We start from the raw sequence: 19,325 nt of genomic DNA, 5'->3' as shown, positions 1-19,325 counted from the left end.
ATCCTCAGAGTTGGCTGAAGAAAAACTGGGTTGTTCAATTGTGAGTAATTTAAATTGGACATAAGAATAAAGTGCCAACCCATTAGGGTCTCTAAGTTAAACTGCAGGGGGCAAAAGAACTTTTCTGTCTGAAGGTGAATCATAGAATCATAGAATAGTTAGGGTTGGAAAGGACCTTGAGATCATCTAGTTCCAACCCCCTGCCATGGGCAGGGACACCCCACACTAAACCATGTCACCCAAGGCCTCATCCAACCTGGCCTTGAACACTGCCAGGGATGGAACATTCACAACCTCCCTGGGCAACCCATTCCAGTGCCTCACCACCCTCTCAGTAAAGAATTTCTTCCTTAGATCCAATCTAAACTTCCCCTGTTTAAGTTTGAACCTGTTACCCCTCGTCCTGTCACTACAGTCCCTATGAAGAGTCCCTCCCCAGCATCCTTGTAGGCCCCCTTCAGATACTGGAAGGCTGCTATGAGGTCTCCACGCAGCCTTCTCTTCTCCAGGCTGAACAGCCCCAACTTTCTCAGCCTGTCTCCATACGGGAGGTGCTGCAGTCCCCTGATCATCCTTGTGGCCCTCCTCTGGACTTGTTCCAACAGTTCCATGTCCTTTTTATGTTGAGGACAGCAGAACTGCACACAATGCTCCAAGTGAGGTCTCACGAGAGCAGAGTAGAGGGGCAGGATCACCTCCTTCGACCTGCTGGTCACGCTCCTCTTGATGCAGCCCAGGATACGGTTGCATGTTTGACAGCAATATACCATGGTGCTTGCAACTGCAGAGGGGATGCTTCATAACCCAGAAGGACCATTCAAGGGGTGTTGTACTGGAAAGTAAACCAGTGCTAGTGGTTGCAAAATGCAGAATGAAGCATATGTTGTTGTTGCTGAACTACACGATGTGATTACACCTTTCAGTTATTTTAAAGAATTATTATTAATGAGGCCACGAAAGGCATGCCTTTATTTTGATTATTTGTAGCTGAAAAGGTTATTTTAAGCTTGTACCTACCAAGTACATAAAGTACTTATCTCAATAAAAAAACAAACCCAAAGCTACAAAAGGAGGTAATAATATTTGCCACTTGAAATCCATTTGTCATTGAGGTCTTGTCTACACACAATAATCGACTGAAATAAGCAGTCCTCAGATACCTCTTCATTCTGCACAGATTCTATTTGTAATAAAAGCAACATTATGTCAGAATAATTTCCCTGCTTCCCACGGGACTTTTATTCTGGGAACTGGGTTTATGCTGGGACAGGGGCTGTTTCAGAACAAGTTATTCTGCAAAACTGCTGTGCTGTATGTTTTGGAGTCAACAAGATAAGATCTCACATTTGTTTCAGTGAGAACATTTATGTGTCTTATTGATGTATATTGTGAATTACCTCAGATTAAAGGGATTATTTTTTTCCTTTTTTATCCCTTTTTTTGTGTTTAGATCAGTTTTCAGGTCATCCAAAAACACTGTGATAAGTTTGTGTTCAGTTCCAAGAATTAAGCTGAATGGTTTTCATGCAGGTTTGAATGGACAGTTTCCTTTCAGAGCTTTCACAGTTAATGTCTTTAATCAGTAGAAGGTTGAAAATAGCATAAACCTTGAGCCTGATCTACGTAATCCCCTTGAAGATGTGTTCCCACTTTGCTCCAGATCAAAGTAAAAACATGCAGGTGAAATGTCACTCACATGTCATATGCAAATCAGTGGAGTTTCTAACAGCTTCCCTAGTGCCAAATTCCCATTAAACTGGGGAATGAAAATCTATCTTCTGAAAAATATATGATAAAAGATATGCTAGAGTTTCAAAACTAAATGTATTTTATGGGAAGAAGAACCAAGGCAACATCTACCTGTCTAAATGCCCATCAGTGGGCACCTGAGTATTACCCCTATGTAAAGTAAAGTCCATAATAAATTCCCTGCTCGTGGTTCAATTGAGCAAAAGGTATTTGCGTGGAAGTAGGGAGAGGTCTGTGCCAGTAGTCCTGCTCATTTGGTCCTTAACTCAGTGGTCTTAAGAAGGTCTTTCTGATATATATAACTATGAGAAAGATTTGCAGCATTGGAACAAAATTACAAAGCTCTAAAGCAACAAACCTATCAAGTCTCCTTAGCTAGATGGTCCTTCTTTGCTGTTCTGGTGATGCTTTTGGTATGGAACTTCCGACACTTCCCATAGAGAGGAGTTAACTCCTTGTGCTGAAAGTGCATGCTAGAGTCAACTACCCTGGACTAGAAAACTCTTTCTGTAGCCTAAAATGAGAGGACATCTTTCTTCTCTCTCTGTTTATCTTGTGTCCGTGCCATTGAAACATCACATAGCAATATAAAGTTTTGTGTCCTTTTCTTTAGGCTGCTTGCTGCAGCTTCAGGGTCCCCCCCAGCCATAGTAGAGATTGCTACAAGATCTTTTAGACACAGTAGGAAATTTTACGAACGATATATCATAATTTATAATTGCAAACGTATAACAGTATAATTGATATCAGATTGCTTTTTGTGATACAGATATAAAAATACAATGCTCAGGCATAAATGAGCAGTGGTGTTGAGCGTTAAGTATCTGAGCTGAGTGAAACCTGTTACTGCTGCAGGTTTCAGAGGACGTCTCCTCACCTTTCTGCCCCCACAACAAACATCTGTTAGTCTGAATTTTATAAGCAAAAATATTGTATTTCTCCTTGTTTATCGAGATACTCTTCCCCTATGGAATTGAAGTTTTCTGTTCCTTACCAGAAGTGGTGGAAATGGATCATTTAGTAGTAAGAGCCAGGAAACAAAAAAGAAGGCAGTATCTCACAGTTTGGGAATTAGAGCTGCTTTTCAATTGCTATCCCTAATGATGTAAACCCATGGTAATTAGAGCTGCACTCAGCTATTCAGTGCAGACTTGAACTCTTTTGAACAAGCCACTCACTTCTGTTTGCCCTTTAGGCTTGCAGTGAAGAGCGAGTTGAAAGTCATGCCACTTAAGCGTCTAGCTGCCAGAAGATTTTGAACTGTCTCAGCAGCTGCTGAATTAGAGAAAAAGTGAGTCCAAACTGCATTTAGGACAAAAATCACAACCTGGGAATCATCTGACCGTTACCACAGAGCGTGTTTGCCTTTGCCAAAACTTCTGGAAAGAGAAGAAAAGTTCATGATTTCCAGCAGTGTTTTCAGTTCAAAGGGAGCAGAGCATTAGACTGAGGTCTTTGTCCCATGTTTGGATGTGTAGGAACCCCTGAACCTCATCCCGCTAAGCAGAGCTGCTGGTACCAATCATCATGCCACCTTTATGGCTGGTTTTCTTACCCTACTCCCCAGCCTACCACGTTGTGGCAGCTTCTTCCCTCACCCGGAGCAGGAGCAGATCTAATTGCTTTCTGCCATTTGATGCTCTCAACTGACCTCTACATTGTTTGGAAATCCCATTTTAAGTCAGTTCTTCTTCCCTTGCCTTACCTTCTATCAACTCCTACCAGCTACCAAAGCTCCCTTCTACTCAGGTACCTCCCATCAAACTTGTTTATTGAATCTCTCAGCAATTTGTCACTCAGTATAGGTTATTTTGAGCTGTACACTGAAAAATATCTGGTATTATGGTACAAATAATACCATCCAGAAGTAACAGCTGGGGGGATATTTTGATAGCCCATAGGCACCCCTCACTAGTTAATAAATTATATTTAAAGAGAGTCATAGTATGCTGAAAGAAATACATGTTCATTTCTAATGCCAAGATTTATTTTTCAAGTTCATTACTTTGTGTTCCAGGGTTATTACTTTGTAATTCCAGAGTTACAGATTTCCTGATTAAATTTGGAATCTCGTTCAGCATTTAAAAATCTGTTTCCTATTGCTTACTCTTGATTATTTTTGTTACTATTTCCTTCAGAGAGATTTGCCTGGGAGGAAGGGAATCGGATCAGTAAAGTTTGTAAGTTGGCCTACAAACTGCGTTAGAAATTGAATGTTTTCAAAAGGTTTTGCAATGTTGCTTTTCCATTTTCTGAAAATAGACAATCCTAACATAAATACGTGCTAAAACTTACGACTTCCGTGCAGGGAAGGAGCAGGTCTAGGGGGAAACCTTTAGTTGGGAGTAGCTGCATCTTTTTTTTCACCAAACCACCACGAAGTCACTGTTATTCTCTCTGTTAAGTGGAATTATATTCTAACAAGGCCAAAAAAAAGCTGATGAGACTTTAAGGCAAGTTTGATGTCACATTTGCTATTCTCCTACAGCCTAATTCTGATTAGGGACTAGTATATCAAGGAGCAGATACAAAACCCGGTTGAAGTCAGGAAAAGATGAAATAAAGGAAATATTACACATTTTGGTATTTTTAATAAGAAATTTGAAGTTCACACCCTGTATTAGAATTGCTTATGTGCATGTATTTCAATCTACTGTGCAAGTTAATTTTCCTCTAAATAGCTCCAGAGTGTTAGATATATCTTTTTGGGACAATGCTGTTTATTGTCCTGAATGCAGCACCATACACTGATCACTGGTAATTGGTTCTGTAAAGCAAGCTAGCAGGAACTTGTTTTCTCTTTGTGATAAAAATAAGCAGAACTTAACATTTAAAATGAGGTCATCTTATAAATAATGGAATATTGGGGGATTACACAGTGTTTTTCTCCTTCAAAGTGCTTTACAGGTGTTAATCTTGGTGACATTAGCTGTTGTTGATCTGAATTTGCAAGGTTTTGGGATAGCTGCTTACCAAGACACAAAGAGAGAAATTTTGGTGCTGCTGAAGTCCATGGCAAGGCTCCCATTAGACTCCAGGAGGCAGCAGGGTTTCACCAAGGTTTTGGATGCTTACAAATGCCTGCAGCCTCGGAAGGTGATTGTAGGTAGCTTGCTCAGACACCAAATAGTTTGATGTGCATTACTAATGTTCATACAAATAGTGAATTTGCAGCAGCTAATGAATTGGCATTACCAGGTTGTGCTGGAGCTTCACAATGCAATGCATCCGGTTGAAACCGTAAGCAACAAATTCAAATATCAACCTCACAAAGCCCAAGTGCTTAAAAATCCTACATTAAGCTCCCCAAATTCCAGATATAAAAATACCACATCAGAGTTCTTTCTGTCTTTTTATTTCAAGCCTCTAGTATTCATATCTAATTGCCTTTTCTAAACCATGGGAGACTAAGAAACTCCAAACAAAGCACATTGTCATATGAGCACCTGATTCCAAAACCAATAACTTTGTAATATTATAATGCTAATAATAAAGCAGAATGGGCATCGCTGGTACAGGGACATTTTAATTGCCTGCAGAATTTCGCGCTCTTGCTGGTGTGATACATGCAAAGTGCTAACACTAATCTGTTAGTCATTTGAGGCACAAGTGTTTTCTTCTCAGCTACCCTTCATTAACTCCATTTGCACTGATTCTCTTCTAGAAATGAGTAAGCAAATGAAGAGATGCCCATGAAAGCTGCTTTGGGGTCAGCATTAATTTTACATCAGTCACCCTGCATTTTTGTGGCAGCATGACCTATCTATGCTGTAACTTTTGTCCCCCAGGTATATGTCATCTGAGCTCCAGAATCTCTCAGAAGGGTAGCACAGGATAGAGCAGTTGTTGATTCACAGTTTGGCGTTTTGTTGCACATTCTGTATTGATTTCAAGGGCTGAGATACTTTCCTAAAGTTGTGAGATATTTCACGACACATACTTTAAGGCCAGGAGGAAATCTGTACTGTAATTATTAAGGAGGTAAAGAATTAACGTGTTTGGAATACCAAAGTAATGTCTGTTTTGCATTATCTCACATGCTGACAGCACAATAGGGGTGCTATGCACGTTACGCATGGCTGCCTTCTGTTACAGGGAATCTAGATCTGCTTGAAAATCAGCAAGAAAAGCTAAAGCATTTGCTGAATGGTGGAAGAAAAAAAATGGCTGAAATCTTCCCATCAGGATGTTTTATTGCGTGAACCACTTTTATCTCGCAGACAGCAGTAGGCTCTTAAGAGGAGCACAAAACAGGAGGTTGCTTAGCAAATGAAAGATGAGAGCTCTGAAATTCTTCCCAAAGGCTTTGTTTTTTCCTCCCTAGCTTGGCGCTTTTTTACCCCTTTATGTTTTGATATTAAACGTGAAGTGGTATAAGTGGAGCAACTCGAACCCACACAGTGTTGTTTTATATGAAATGTGATGTGATGTAACACAAGGTGGCACAGCAGAACCTAATACTATGCATTAGATAAGGCAGATTTAGCTAGAGATGTGCCTCCCACATCTTCATCGGGATTTGCACAGCAGGAAATGGAGCAGACTTAGAGCTGTGAAAGGAGGGTTTTATTCCACCCAGGTTTTCTTCCTACCATTACATACTGCCTGTGTGGCAGTTTGGTGTGCATGTACTTGTAAATAGTGAGTTTTTATCAGCCACGTTGCAGGTAGGTGCGGTGGCTGTTGCTCTGATTTGGCATTATAATAACTAGCCATAACAGAATTAATGAGGTATCAGAAATCCAAGAAAGGTCTTTGTTTATCACTGTAATTAAATGCATTTGGGGAGTCATTAAAAGCAATAGCAGTTGGGCAAAACTAAGGAAGAAGGATGGCTTTGTAATGGACTAGTCAATGGGTTTGTTCTGAGAGGGGTTGTTTTTAAATATCCATCCTCATGTCTCTTAAGTTTCTCTGAATTTAATTTTTTTTCCCCATTCTGCAGTGGGATTTTATGTTTATTCATTTTCATGTTTATTTGTTCTTGTTCAAATAGACTTATTTTTGTGATAGTGATAGCAAGTAGGACTATACCAACTTTAAGACCCTGTTAAAGCTGTGTCTTTTGTGCCAGAAGACCTGCAATGTACCATGAGTTGGATGTAAGGAGTTGGCAGTGCTTGTACACTGGACAGATTTGGTAGAGGAGGCTGAGTTCCTGGGAGATGGCACAAGTGGCTGAGGATGCTGGGACTGGGGGCATGTGAAGGTAATGCTGGTGGGGATGTGGCAGGTGAATATGAGTCCCCAGAGATTTTGACTCCATCCTTATCCTTAAGGGTTAGTTTCTGACATGTACAGTTAAATACTTGAAAGTATGTAGAGTTACTGATTTGTTTTAATAGATGACGGTATTTTAAATTTAATAATTTGATGTTTTGTGAAAACATCTGCAAAACCACCGTCCTCTAGTAAAGATTTTCTGTCTTGGTGTGCTGTGTGTGCATATGCAGCCTTCAGGTTTGAATCTGGCTAAGCATTCCATAAATATTACCTTGTTATTAAGAGATGTTATTTGCTAATAGCATCATCAAACTGTTGCCAGGAGGGCTTTATTTGCACGTGTCCTCTGTGCAGTCTGCTCTCCAAATATGAAATACTGCCGTAAGCCACACAGGTTTGAGCATGTGGATTTACACCTTGTAACAGTGCTGTGGTAGGTCTGAAGACAAGCACCCTTGCCAAGCAGCATAAATAATGATGTGACAATAGCAAAATACGGTTTTTCCTCTACCAGCGGCATGAGGTTGCCTTGAGGTGCTGCTGCCCTATGGTACCCACATGGCCATGCCACGGGACAGCTGGTTGAGGAGAGCTGGGTTGGCACTGGACATATTCAAAATTGCAGCATCCCAAAAGATTGTGGGAGGTGCCCTAGAAGTAAAGCTGGCAAGTCATAGATTTAGTGGGCTTGTATATGCTCATGAATGTGAAGAAAATACATATAATACATGTGTACACACACACATATATCTATGGAAAAAGAACATGGAATTTTCAAATTACTTTCCAGTTCTGGTGTTTACCTTCTCAAATTCAGGAAGTTTCAGAAACTTGATGTCTGTGTACGTATTTGTTTAAATACTAATAGAAATTTTTCATCGAAGCATCTGACTCCAGCAGCTCGAGCTGTAGGAAATATTCTTCTTTTAATGAGATTCAAAATAAAATTATAAGGATTGTTGACATGATTTCAGCTACAAGTTAGATGGGTAATTGTCACACTAATTCTCTCAATCTCTTTATTATCGTACTGTTTTGGCATTGCCATATGTATCTTGCTACATAGTTAAATTTATATTTTTTCTAGTAATTAAATAGCATTTTATTAGCCTATATCTCCTTTATCACTTCTAAAATCAATTCTCATTTGAGATGCTGAAAATAGACCGAGGCTGCAATTACTGAGGAATTATTTAGCATCCTGACCAAAAATGGGTAATTGAGGCTGATACAATTTAACATCTTTAGAGCATCTAGAAGTGAAATTCTTGTTAATGACAATAATATACTATGCCTCATTATGTTTTTTGCCAGTGCCAGTGGGTTAATAATGCCTGAGATGGTCTCTTGAAAACATTGCTTTCTTAACATTAGCACTGAACATTAGCATTAGAAACGTGGCAATTTTCACTGTATTTGGTAGTTACCAAACTTGATTTATGGCAGGGTTATATTCCTGCAGTGTAAATTATTCTGTCGCATAAAGCTAGTATTGCATAGCTAATTCTTTTGCTAGTGTGGTGACACTCTTGTTATGCAAACCACAATGATGAGCAGAAAAGTTAGGCAGGGACAAGGTAGGGGTTTTCTCTTTGATGGTGCTCCTTATGCCTTCATAGGCTTGCCTCTCTTGCTGCAAATTATTCTGGTATGTTTCCTTGTTCATGCTCCAGTCTGGAAAAGATAAGTTCTATCTGTTTTTTTTTAGATAGAATTTGCCCTTTATTAGAAATTCCTTGCCAGTGGATCATGCAGAATCAAGGGGATTGCTTTGTCACCACCAACCTCCCATCCCCTGCCCCACCAGCCGCACTAATGGCCATTAGCATTAATTATTTAAATTTCCTTGTTTTGCACACAGAAAGCAATGATCAGTGTGCAATGCTAGGTATATGGTTGTGTACCCCCTGACTCCAGCACTTTACCCCTCATCTTTCCAAGTGTCTGTTTCCTTTGGGACAGTCTTTGGATTTTATTCAGCAGGGTTTAAGCAGCGCTATTTAGAAAGCTTGGTGCTGTGTTTTTTGTCCAGGCAGGAACATTTTCTCTGTAAATGTTAACCTTGTGACATAGCCTGAAATGTTTCTTTACTTGTGTTTTTATTCATCTCCCACTGATTTTCAACGGTTGTGCATTCTGGGCTGCAGACAGCGTAATGGCCAAACCAAGTGGGTGACCTTTTCACTTAGGGTGGCCTATGGTCCACAAAAGTGTCCAACAAAGACTGGAAGTGTTAAGCAGTCATAGGAAGTGAAGATCAAGACACAGTTGTTCTTTTCCTTCATGTGCAAAACCACTCCAAACCTGAAAAATCTTGAGCACTAGCCACAGGTGTTATAAGCAACAGATAGGATGATAGTCTGGCTTCTAGGCTGGCTCTTAACAGTTCCAAGTGCCTTTGTCCTGTGGGTTGTGCAAACTGGTACTGAATTATTCCAACTTCAGTTGAAATCCCATTGAAATATATACTCCTCTTTTTGCTTTGGTGGTAAAGTGAAGAGTGTTCATGTCACCTGGCCCCCATGTAACCAAGCTCTTCAGATGGGTTGCCTGCATGACTTCTGTGGTGCCTAGAGATAAGTCTTCCTTAAAACTCAACTTTTGATCATTTTGATCCACTGTGTTTTAAATGCAGGGCTGTGAAACAGGACATGATGTGTCTGGTGTCAGTCTAGGTAATTTCTGAGCATTTGTGGCCTTCCGAGCTCTCTCCACTATCAGGCCCCGGCTATGGTATGGATTTGTAGTCACATGTCGCATTCTTCTGTATATGCTCAGTAAACCAGAATTTGTGTTGTGATTTTCCCATGTTACTTTGGGTGCATAAAGACAAAAGATTTGAGAAACTGTTCCTGTAAAAATTGAGGACCACGACACATTTAGAAACAGCAACACTTGTGGTCACAGTTTTGTCCATGGGTTCTTCCATGAGCTCATCATAGGTAGGTTTAGGGATCTTACAGCTTCCCAGCACCAGAAGTTTTACCACACAGGACTGCAAAATTAACACAGGCTAAATAATATGAAATAAGCTGGCTTGTGGCCTTGCTTCATGGACCACATCGCTTACAACATAATATAGTGTCACGCAACAGAAATACTGCTCCTGATGGGTAATGACGTTAAGAGTGCTGAAGTCATGGTACAAAACTTGCTTAATGATTTGCATTTTTTCCCCCATGTTACAAAATGTAGCTGAGCAGATGGATGCAGCCAGCTGTACATAGAGCTTTAGGGAGTACTGGAGAGAAGAGAGAGAGGGTTTTTGTTAAGATAAATGTAATAATCTCTGTGATAATTAGTTTAATTTAGATCCCTGCGTCTGACTCATTTTTGACTAACCTTGTATGAAGCCTTTCTTGCCTTGCTGACGAGTCTGTGGATTTAGTTTGATTACAATCCCTTTTTTTTTTGTGCTTGTGGATTGCTCACTGATATTTTTCATTAGGCAGTTGTTTTATTACATTGTTATTTAGAGAGGAGTAATTTGTGTTTTCTAATTAATTTAATTCCAGGCACATTTAGTAAGTAGCTACAATGAGTCCATTCAAGGGGGGTTTAGGTCATATTGACATTGTTTACCAGATGCGCTCATTTGTTTTAAAGCACTGTTAACTCTGTGATGACAACAGCCCCGTTCGGTTGCTTGACTTTTGCACCTCCCAAACCCCCTAAAATTAGAAGAGGCATTTCAAATACTAGTGAGAGATATCCATAAGCATTAAATCACAGAGGAATTATATTGCAAATGGTGTCAATATAAACTGTTACTCTTCCATTATTGGATTTGAGGGGAGAGCAGCAGAGAAGCCTTTCGGCTTCTCTTAGCCAGGGATGTGAATGCCATTAGTGTGACCACTAAACAATTAGACAATGCTAAAGAGATGCAAACTGGGTGTTAAGTCCATGTTTGGCCACTAAAAAACTTGCAGTGAGGCTTCAGGAGAAAAGAGGGCAGCCAGGAGGATGAGGGCACCAAACATGACATGGCACAAGCAATGGCCTAGGCAGGACACATTAATGTGATCAAAACCTGAATGTTGTAATTCATAGTCATCACCATCCCAAATTCATAGGTTTGGGCAATTGGTTTTGCCAGAAGCTTTTTGGAAAAGCTCAGTATTTTCTTGCTAGTGGTGCTCTGAGGATTTGGGGGTTATTCAAGCACTTCATGTTCGTGAGTGTTAAATACTACATCCATTCCATCCCCTGAGCGTGAAAACTACGCATTATACCTATCATTTGGTCTCTTGGCCTGCTGCGTCAAGGAACGTTTTAAAACGAGACCCTATTTAGTTGAATAACTAACATTTCAATAGGAATACAAGCAGGTGCTTCCCCTGACTATAAGCCTGTCCCATGACAAGTTACCAACATTTGTTAACGTGTTCTGCAGTCACTTATTTTGGTAAAAAGTCAATTACTGCTTGTTCTGCAGCAAGGTCTGGCACAGAGCAGTGGCACTGTAAGATTCATTGGCCTCTGAAGGACCCGACAAACAATGGCCTTGATGTGTTTTCCATTATTTTTCAACCGTTTTCCATCTCTTTTGCATTGGAACAGACAAAATTAATGACAAGCTTTGCAGGAAAGGTTTATTCAGTGATTCGTACTTAGTCAATTTTAACATTTAAAGCTTGTGATGCAGAAAACTGAATTCTGGTACAATTTGAACAAACAGCCCAGCTGCAGCTCTCCTTTGTGATTTGCAGAGAACATTCAGATTGCTGTAAAACGCTTTCTGGCTCGTGGTCTGTTAAGGGTGCGTGCGTGTATGGGGATCTGTTCTACCTATTGATTTAATAGGAAAGAGCATCTCTTGGAGAGTAAACGTGTGTGCATGCATGTGGAATGGGAGGAGATAAAGGGGGGGAGACTCTCTATCTGTGTGTTTATCTCTGTGATAAATGATGCCTGTTAAAAATGGGACTTGCCATGAACGTTTTTAGTGTTTTCCTCTTTAAGTGTATTATACAAACACAGTCACCATCAGCAGAAATGAAGCTGCGGTCTTGATTATGTAGTTCAAACAGTTTTGATATTTCATTGTCCCTCGATCAGTCAGTGCCTGGAGGGGTATCGGCTGCAGGCTGGGAATGCAGAGCACAGATACTCCTTAAAAGCTGAAAATACTTCCTTTAAAATACTCATCACAGTTTGCATCCCAGTCTGTGAGCGGGCAGCAAAGTGAGCTCTCTTTATCATTTTTAGTTGTGGATCTTCCCTATTCAGAGCTAACATCTCCCATATTACCTTAAAATGAGCTGTTTCCTAGGCAGATTTGCAATTCACTTGCATCACTTATTTTAGTCTCTGTGCAAAAGTTAGATGAGAGCATGGGGTTTAGCATGCCAAAATGCATGAGGTAGAAAACATAATGCGGCATAAATGCCACATAAATCACATCCTAAAGACAAAAGCAGATTTCAAATGTCTGAATTAGAGCACTTAATGTGGAGTGTAATCTGTGATTTGGTTTATGTTTGTTTTCTGGAGTGTCAGACAGAGCTAAATATGGGGAATTCCCTTGCCTCCAACTGTGGAAAAAAAGGGCATTTGCAAGATGCCCAGGAAAGAGCTTTCCCTGTGTTGTAGGTAAATCCCCTGGACAAGGGTGTCCTTTGCTGCTGGGAATTGGACTGTATGCAGAAGTAGGCAATAGAAATCCCACTTGAGTTCTTTTGCTCATCACAGAGCGAGTTAAGAGCCTGCTCCAAAAGGCAAAATTGTCCTTGAAAAAAACCCTGGTGCCCTCCCAGTTGTTTCTTCCTTTGCATCAACTGCAACTTGTGCAAGCCCCCTTCCCCACCCTCCCTAGCATCCCGCCCAAGGGTCAAGGCATTTGCAGTGCTGCTTGCTTTCAAGCCTCTCAGCTCTCTGAAATTGTAACTAAGAGATAAAATCTCTGGCTTCAAAGATTTACACTTAGGATGGACAGGAAGGAAAACAGCATGTTTTGTCAGTAACAATCATATTTTTACGGGTAAGAGCTTATTCCTCCTCATGCATTTGTTTCCCTTTGCCCAGCCTGCACCTCCTGGCTCAAGCCAAGGCACACTTCCCTTTCAGAAAATCAGTTTTCTAGAGAAATACTTTTTAAATATCAACCTGTTTCCTCTGCACCACGGCGATTGGTCCGATACAGTCGCCAAGCCATCGCGTCAAAAGGAAATAGCCTGGGCTTAATTGTAAGCTAAAGTCTCCCGTAATCCAGGGGAGCATTTGAGATTCTGCCCAAGCGCTGGGTTTCGGCGGCTGCTGAGGGCTGTGGGTTTCTCTCCTAGCCTTCCGGCTGCTGCAGCACAAGTCAGCATAGCTAATGCAGATAGAGCTCTCTCCCCCCCTGCTCCTGTCTCTCTCGCTCGCTCTGCCTGTGCTTTGATTCGATATGAACAGACTGGTAACTCCGATGCGAGAGCGAAAGCTGACATAACTCTGCAGATGGCTACGTTCGGATGATACACCTAGGGATTTTTCTTTCAGGGAAGGTAACGTTTAGATGCTAATGTTTATTTTTCCCTTGTTGCCATTTTTCAGGACTGCCGGTCCCAAAGAAGAGCCCAAAGTCGGTAAGCACTTTTCAGCTACTATTGTTGTCTGTTTGTCTGCTGTGAAGGAGAAAGGCATGAGTTGGGCTTGTTTTCTTTTTGGGTCTTGATCGTTTTAAGTTGTCTTTCTGTTGCAACCATGATTACCTTGCACGGCTCCTGCTGCATGGGGAAAGAGGAAGGCAGCACGAAAGGGGGACTTGTACATAAAGCCTCAGGTTTACAGATCCTCTTTCTTGACAGATGAGCTTGTCTGTCATTTAACTTACCCCCAGAAGAAAAAAAAGCTATTGTTTTCTTTTGGAAAGATGGGGAGGCTCCACCTTCTTGCCAGATAGCAATTCCTGTCGGGTGCTTATAGGCACCAACCTTTTCCATTAACTCCCTGAGTTTTCTCAAGTATCCTCGGTTGAATTATTAACAGAATGGGAAAGCATGTACCTTGTCAAGAGAGACAAAGCATGGACAGGGCATGGTTATGGTTCCCGGGGAATACAGTTAGGTGTCCGACTGCTTGCTCTGGAGGCATTTTCATAGTGAGCAGGATTGTGCTGCAGATGTGAGATTCCTTATTTAAAAAAAGCCCCAAACCAACAGAACAGTGTATTCTCATCCCTCTGATCCTATTTCCATGTAAAGCTGTTACCTGCATATGTTAGCTAATAGCGTAGAAGCTGTGATCTAAGGTATCATTAAAGCTCTGTGCATGATATTGTGGAAGAAATTAATGTGCTATTTGTATGCAAAAAAAGGAAATGGTTTATTTTTAAAGGAAGTGGAATACTTAAAGCCTGAAAGTTTCCAGTTATCTGTTGAGAGGGAGGGAGGAAAAGAGAATTCTCTCCAAGAAGCTTTGGGGAAGCAGAGTGAGATTCTTGCTGTATTGCAAGTGTGAAACTTCACTGACAGTCCCTTTTGGGTGCCAAAAACTGCAGCTGGGCACAACCCACCTTGCTGCGAACCTGGGTGAGAGGTTTATGCAGGGGCTGAGCTGACGGCTCCTGCTTTTAATACGAGTTCTCTGCTCATCCATAAGAAAGTCCTGAAATAATTAATGTGATTCTGATGGCTTAGGGCAGCACTGATTAAATTCATGTGAGCCCAGGCCTCTACCATTGTCAGCTTGCATTAATGTTGAGAGGCAGAAGCGCGGGGTGTGCTCCCTTCGCAAATCACAGACATGTCAGACCCTGAGCATTCGCTTCTGTCATACATGGAGATTATTTCAGCCTTTGGTAAAACAGAAGTGAGTGTGTAAAACACATACATGTCTGGCACCTTTCTTTTCTCTGCCTTCACTTTTTCCCTGGTTGGAGCACGAGTAGCTGCACCCGATCCACGCTCTGACTTCTGTCATTAAACCAGCCCTAATCAATGAGTCTCGATGTGTTTCAAAGCGTGGAGGCTCCTGCTTTGCCACACTCACACTCGGCATCAGGTGAAGCGGGATCCTGCATGTCACACCTCTCTGGTTGTCAGCAATGCACCATGAAAATCTGAGCAGCATCTAAATCCATGTCGGGATAATCCTGTCTTGGTGAACAAAGGGACTGCTTGCAAACAGGTGTAGCCTTGCAACAGCAGATTTCTCCCCTGCTGTTTACTTTGAGGAGCTAGTCAGCCTTGGGAAAGCAGTCCTATTCCCTTGCATGCCTCTCCTCACCCCCTCTCACCTTGCTCTAGAGTCCCACCAGTAATTTTTACTACCGCCTTAGGCGGTGCTGTTGCCTCTGAAGTGCAGGATCCACAAAAAAGCAGAGCTTCTTATTCCCCTTGCTTGCACACGGGATCATTTGCATTGGTGGTTAGCAGTGATGTTTTACACTGCCGCATTGTGTGGCAGCTTTAATGACCAGCTACTCTTCAGAGGGGCGGAGTGCGGTAGAGTCCTTACATCTTCATTTCCAGGCATCAGTGATAGGCACAGGTTGAATGTGGAAACTTGGAGCAAAGCACCTTGGGGCACTCGTTTGCAGAGGAGGAAGCTGTCCTTGGGGCTGTCTAGGATGGATTTAACACTAGCGCTTGTGTGGGCAAGGTGATGGTCAAAAGCATGAAACCAGTGGTATTGCCAAAACCTACCTTCCTCAGTGTAGTTGAAGGGCTGCTACTTGGCTCTGGGGCAAGGAGACCCTGACTCTTGGCCATGAAAATTCCATGAAGATGGCTGAGCTGTCCTCAGGGCTGCATGGGGACAATCTGCTATGGGAGTTAGGATGAACGTGCTGCCCATTTCCCTCACTCCCTTTGCCCAGTGCAGGGGTATTGTTTTCCAGTATTCCTTGATTAATCAATTTGCTGCAGTTAGAGGACAGTGTACATCCAGGCCGGGAGCAGTTGGCCCAGTCTTAACTTGTGATCATTCTTTGTTTCTTCTGCTGCATCAGGGAAGATGCAAGCTCGGGTCTCCATCCTCTTCTGCTTTACTCAGCACAGTGATAAGCTCTCTTGTTACCTCATCTCCTTTCACAAAGAGCGAACACATTCCCGATTTACTGCCAGCAGCTGTCTCTTTCTCACAAGCCCTATTTTTAGCTATCAGTCTCAATCCTGTATTCCCAAAAGGACAACCTTAGGCTGTTGGATTCCTCCCAGCTGAGAGGAGGTGTTTTAGCCCCTTGGAGAGGCTGTGACACAGTCTGGGAATACATTTTCTGCCTTGAGCTGTTTTCCTGGGCTGTATGTTTCAGCCTGTGTGTATCTTCTAATGAGTTTTGCTCTTTTTCTTAGTTTTTAAGGAGAGTTCTTCAACCTTGGTGAAAGAGCCAAATTAGGAAATAAAGTTTGCAGCCATACTTGGGACTGGGCACTTCCAAGTTCCTTCTTCTTCCCCACCAAGGACATGCTCACAGCAGCTCTCTGTGCTGCTTGTTTGTTTTCTATTTCTTATTGATTCTTTTTCAGATGAAAATGGATGATGTTTTTGCACTGCCCATCTGGGGATATACATTTTCAGTGTGCAAGGGCTCTGGTCTGGCAATTTCCCCTGCAATTATCCTGATACAACATGGATGAAAACAAACTTTTTTTATCTAGTTGCTTGCATCAAAACACTCCACAAGGGGGCAGAGATTCCCATTTCCAGCTCCTTTTGTTGTCCCTGCCAGGACCAGTTTCTCCAAAATACTTTAGAGTACAAAATCTGCAGCTAGATCATCAGAAAATGGGATCACTGCAGGGGGAAGAAAGTGTAAGCTCTTCCAAATGTTTGGTCTTTTCTTTTGGGTGTAAATAAATACATTGTCAGCATAGCTGAATTGTGGCCAAAAATGTAATTCTTGTGCACAGCCTGTCCCTGACAAGAGGCTTGTCACATATTTTGAGTAAATAGGCAGCACTTGGGGCTCTGCCGATGTCTTATTTTTGTCAGGAGGAGAAATTGCTTCCACAGCATGAGTCTACAACACATCCCTCTTCATCCCAAGACCATTTTTCCCCCTACCTTGAAATGCAGTGGGAGGAAACCACAGCAACTCTTCCCTCTTGCAGTTTTATGCCTGGAGAATCCCGTGCCAAAAAGCTTTGGTGTCTGTCTGTGCCGCAGGACATGGTCCCTGCCACCATCGCCTCTTCCGTGGCAGTTTCTCTGTGCCTGACACAGACATACACAGCTGCTGCTAATGATTAGTGTCCCATCTCTGCCTGCAGCCACCTCTCAGCTGTATCATGGGCCTCGATTGTTTTAGCAGTCACTGTACAATGTAACATCCAATTACTCTTTCATTTAGCATCTACAACAACTGATCTCCACTATGTCGGGTATCTGTAGGATTTTCCAGGCACTTGGAGACCTTTCTAAGCAGTTTTCCTCCTGTCTCCTTTTGAAACATAACAGCTTCAAGCTCTCTGGCTCATCACACCTTTGCTGTTTTTCTTCCATTCCTGTAATCAGAGGACAATGTAGTGCTCAGTGTGGGCTCACTCAACCTCTCTGCTGAGGGAGAAGCTGCCCTTCAGGTGGACAAATGCAGTGGCTATGACTGAAAATGGGATTGCACAGTGGAGGGGAAGAAATCCTGGGAGGCTGAGGTGTGCCCAAACCCTGACTGCTGCTACCCCCTCTCCTGCAGCAATTGCCCCTGTGGCTGATGTTGGAGATGTTGGAGAGCCGCACTGATGTTCCTACTAACCCCAGCCAGTGAGGAAAGGACAGCAGGAAAAAAACACGTTCCCAATACTGCATTTTCTTCATCTTAGGTTTTGCAGGATGAGCACTGTGAAGTTTCACCAACAATGTAAGGAAGCTGGCACAGGGCATGCATCTCAGACTTGGGGCTAGAGTAGGGCATGAGAAGGTCCACCTTTCCCCATATTCCTCAAGGCCAGGTTGGATGGGTCTTGAACAACCTGATCTGGTGGAAGGTGTCCCACCTGGCAAGGTGGTTGGAACTAGATGAGCTTTAACCATTCTATGATTCTATATTTACTTTGTCATGGCTGTAATACAGTATCAAGATGACTGTTTTTAACCCATCACCTCTATCTAAGCATGCAGTCTGCTTAAGTGGACTCAAATTAGTCATCATGGTCTTTATTTCTAGCTGCTTTTGGTTAAGAGTCTTTCTGGAAAGCTAATTATTCTTATTAACATCTCTGAGGAAGACCATAGAATCTGGAGGGTCAGGAGTTCTTTTGCTGGCTTGAGTAGTTCACTGCCCCATGCTCTTGTAGCTACTGTCAGAAGTCAAAATGCTTCCACTGATCTTGCTTTACTTTGCACTGAAAAATATGATCAGCATCTCCAGATGAGGTCTGAACTGCTGGCTTTGCAGTTATTTGTCACCAAACTGCCCCCTTTTCTTCTTGCCCTGATTTAGCTGCATTCCTGCTTCTGTGTGAGCCAAGTGAGCTGAGCAGTCAGATGTGGATCCAGGAGCATCAGCCCCAAAGCTAGGAGCAGGGCAGGAGATGGAGAAACCATCATTTCATTGGCATCTGCTCAGTTCATCTCTTGGAACAGTGTCACCTTTCCATCAAGGCACAAACTTCTTCATTCAGGCAGTCCCTGCCGCAGAGGGCAGGGTGATCGGACCCCAGCAAGTCCTGATAATGATGGTGTGTTGAAGCTGCTACATCACCTGAAAATAAGTTTGGCCCAGAATTTTTTGGAATCATCTGGTGATGTGAAAATTGATTAATATTTTCTTGAATTAATTTAAGTACATTTATTCATTATTTCCATGATTGTGTTTTACTTTCTCTGTTCCACTCTTCAACTCCTAAATAGAGATGAGATGTTTCAGGCTTTCTGAAGGCATTATTATTTGTAAAAACAGCTGTCCCTTTGAAGAAGTTTGCCCCTATTTCTTGCTAAAGGTCTGTGTATTTGCAATGGCAACTCTAGTTTAATTAGAGGTGGTTTTGCTCAAGATACGCTGATGCTTCCATTTGCAACCCAAATCCGAATCGGAGCTCATAGTTTGTCCAAAATTTAGATCTTTCATGTCGTAAAGTGAGAGCACTTTTTAAATTTCAAACTTCGCTTCTTTTTAAATCAAAGTTTTCAAAGAGTTCTCAACATTTCCCTAAGGGCTGAATAAAGCTTCACATTTTAGTCCCTTCTGTAAACCAGCTATTTCCAGTGAGATTGGCCTGAAGTTTCACAGGATCCTTGTAGTTATGTTAGTAGTTTGGCCAAATAAACAGAACAATCCAGATGGCTGGACAGAGCTGTAAGGTTTTTCTTTCTTTCTTTCTTTTATTTTCCTTTATTTTTAAGTTACAAAGGAGTGATTATCCACAGCAGAGATGTTTTAAAATGGCTTCATTTAAAAACTGAAGGGCCGCATGTGAATTAGCTTCTTT

The 19,325-nt window shown here is 42.0% G+C and overlaps 1 protein-coding gene across 1 annotated transcript in view; it reads left to right on the top strand.

Annotated features, from left to right (window-relative positions):
• Positions 1 to 19,325, top strand: part of MAGI1 (membrane associated guanylate kinase, WW and PDZ domain containing 1) — a 345,222-nt gene that overhangs the window by 293,761 nt on the left and 32,136 nt on the right. The window contains exon 13 of the mRNA XM_080625535.1: positions 13,510 to 13,541. Coding sequence (XP_080481661.1) covers positions 13,510 to 13,541 — 32 coding nt within the window. The remainder of the gene's footprint in view (positions 1 to 13,509; positions 13,542 to 19,325) is intronic.

Source organism: Psittacula echo (assembly GCF_963264785.1).
Source record: "Psittacula echo genome assembly, chromosome: 9".
NCBI lineage: Eukaryota > Metazoa > Chordata > Aves > Psittaciformes > Psittacidae > Psittacula > Psittacula echo.
The sequence above is the reverse complement of the archived record's forward strand: the minus strand, read 5'-3'. Positions and strand labels throughout refer to the sequence as shown.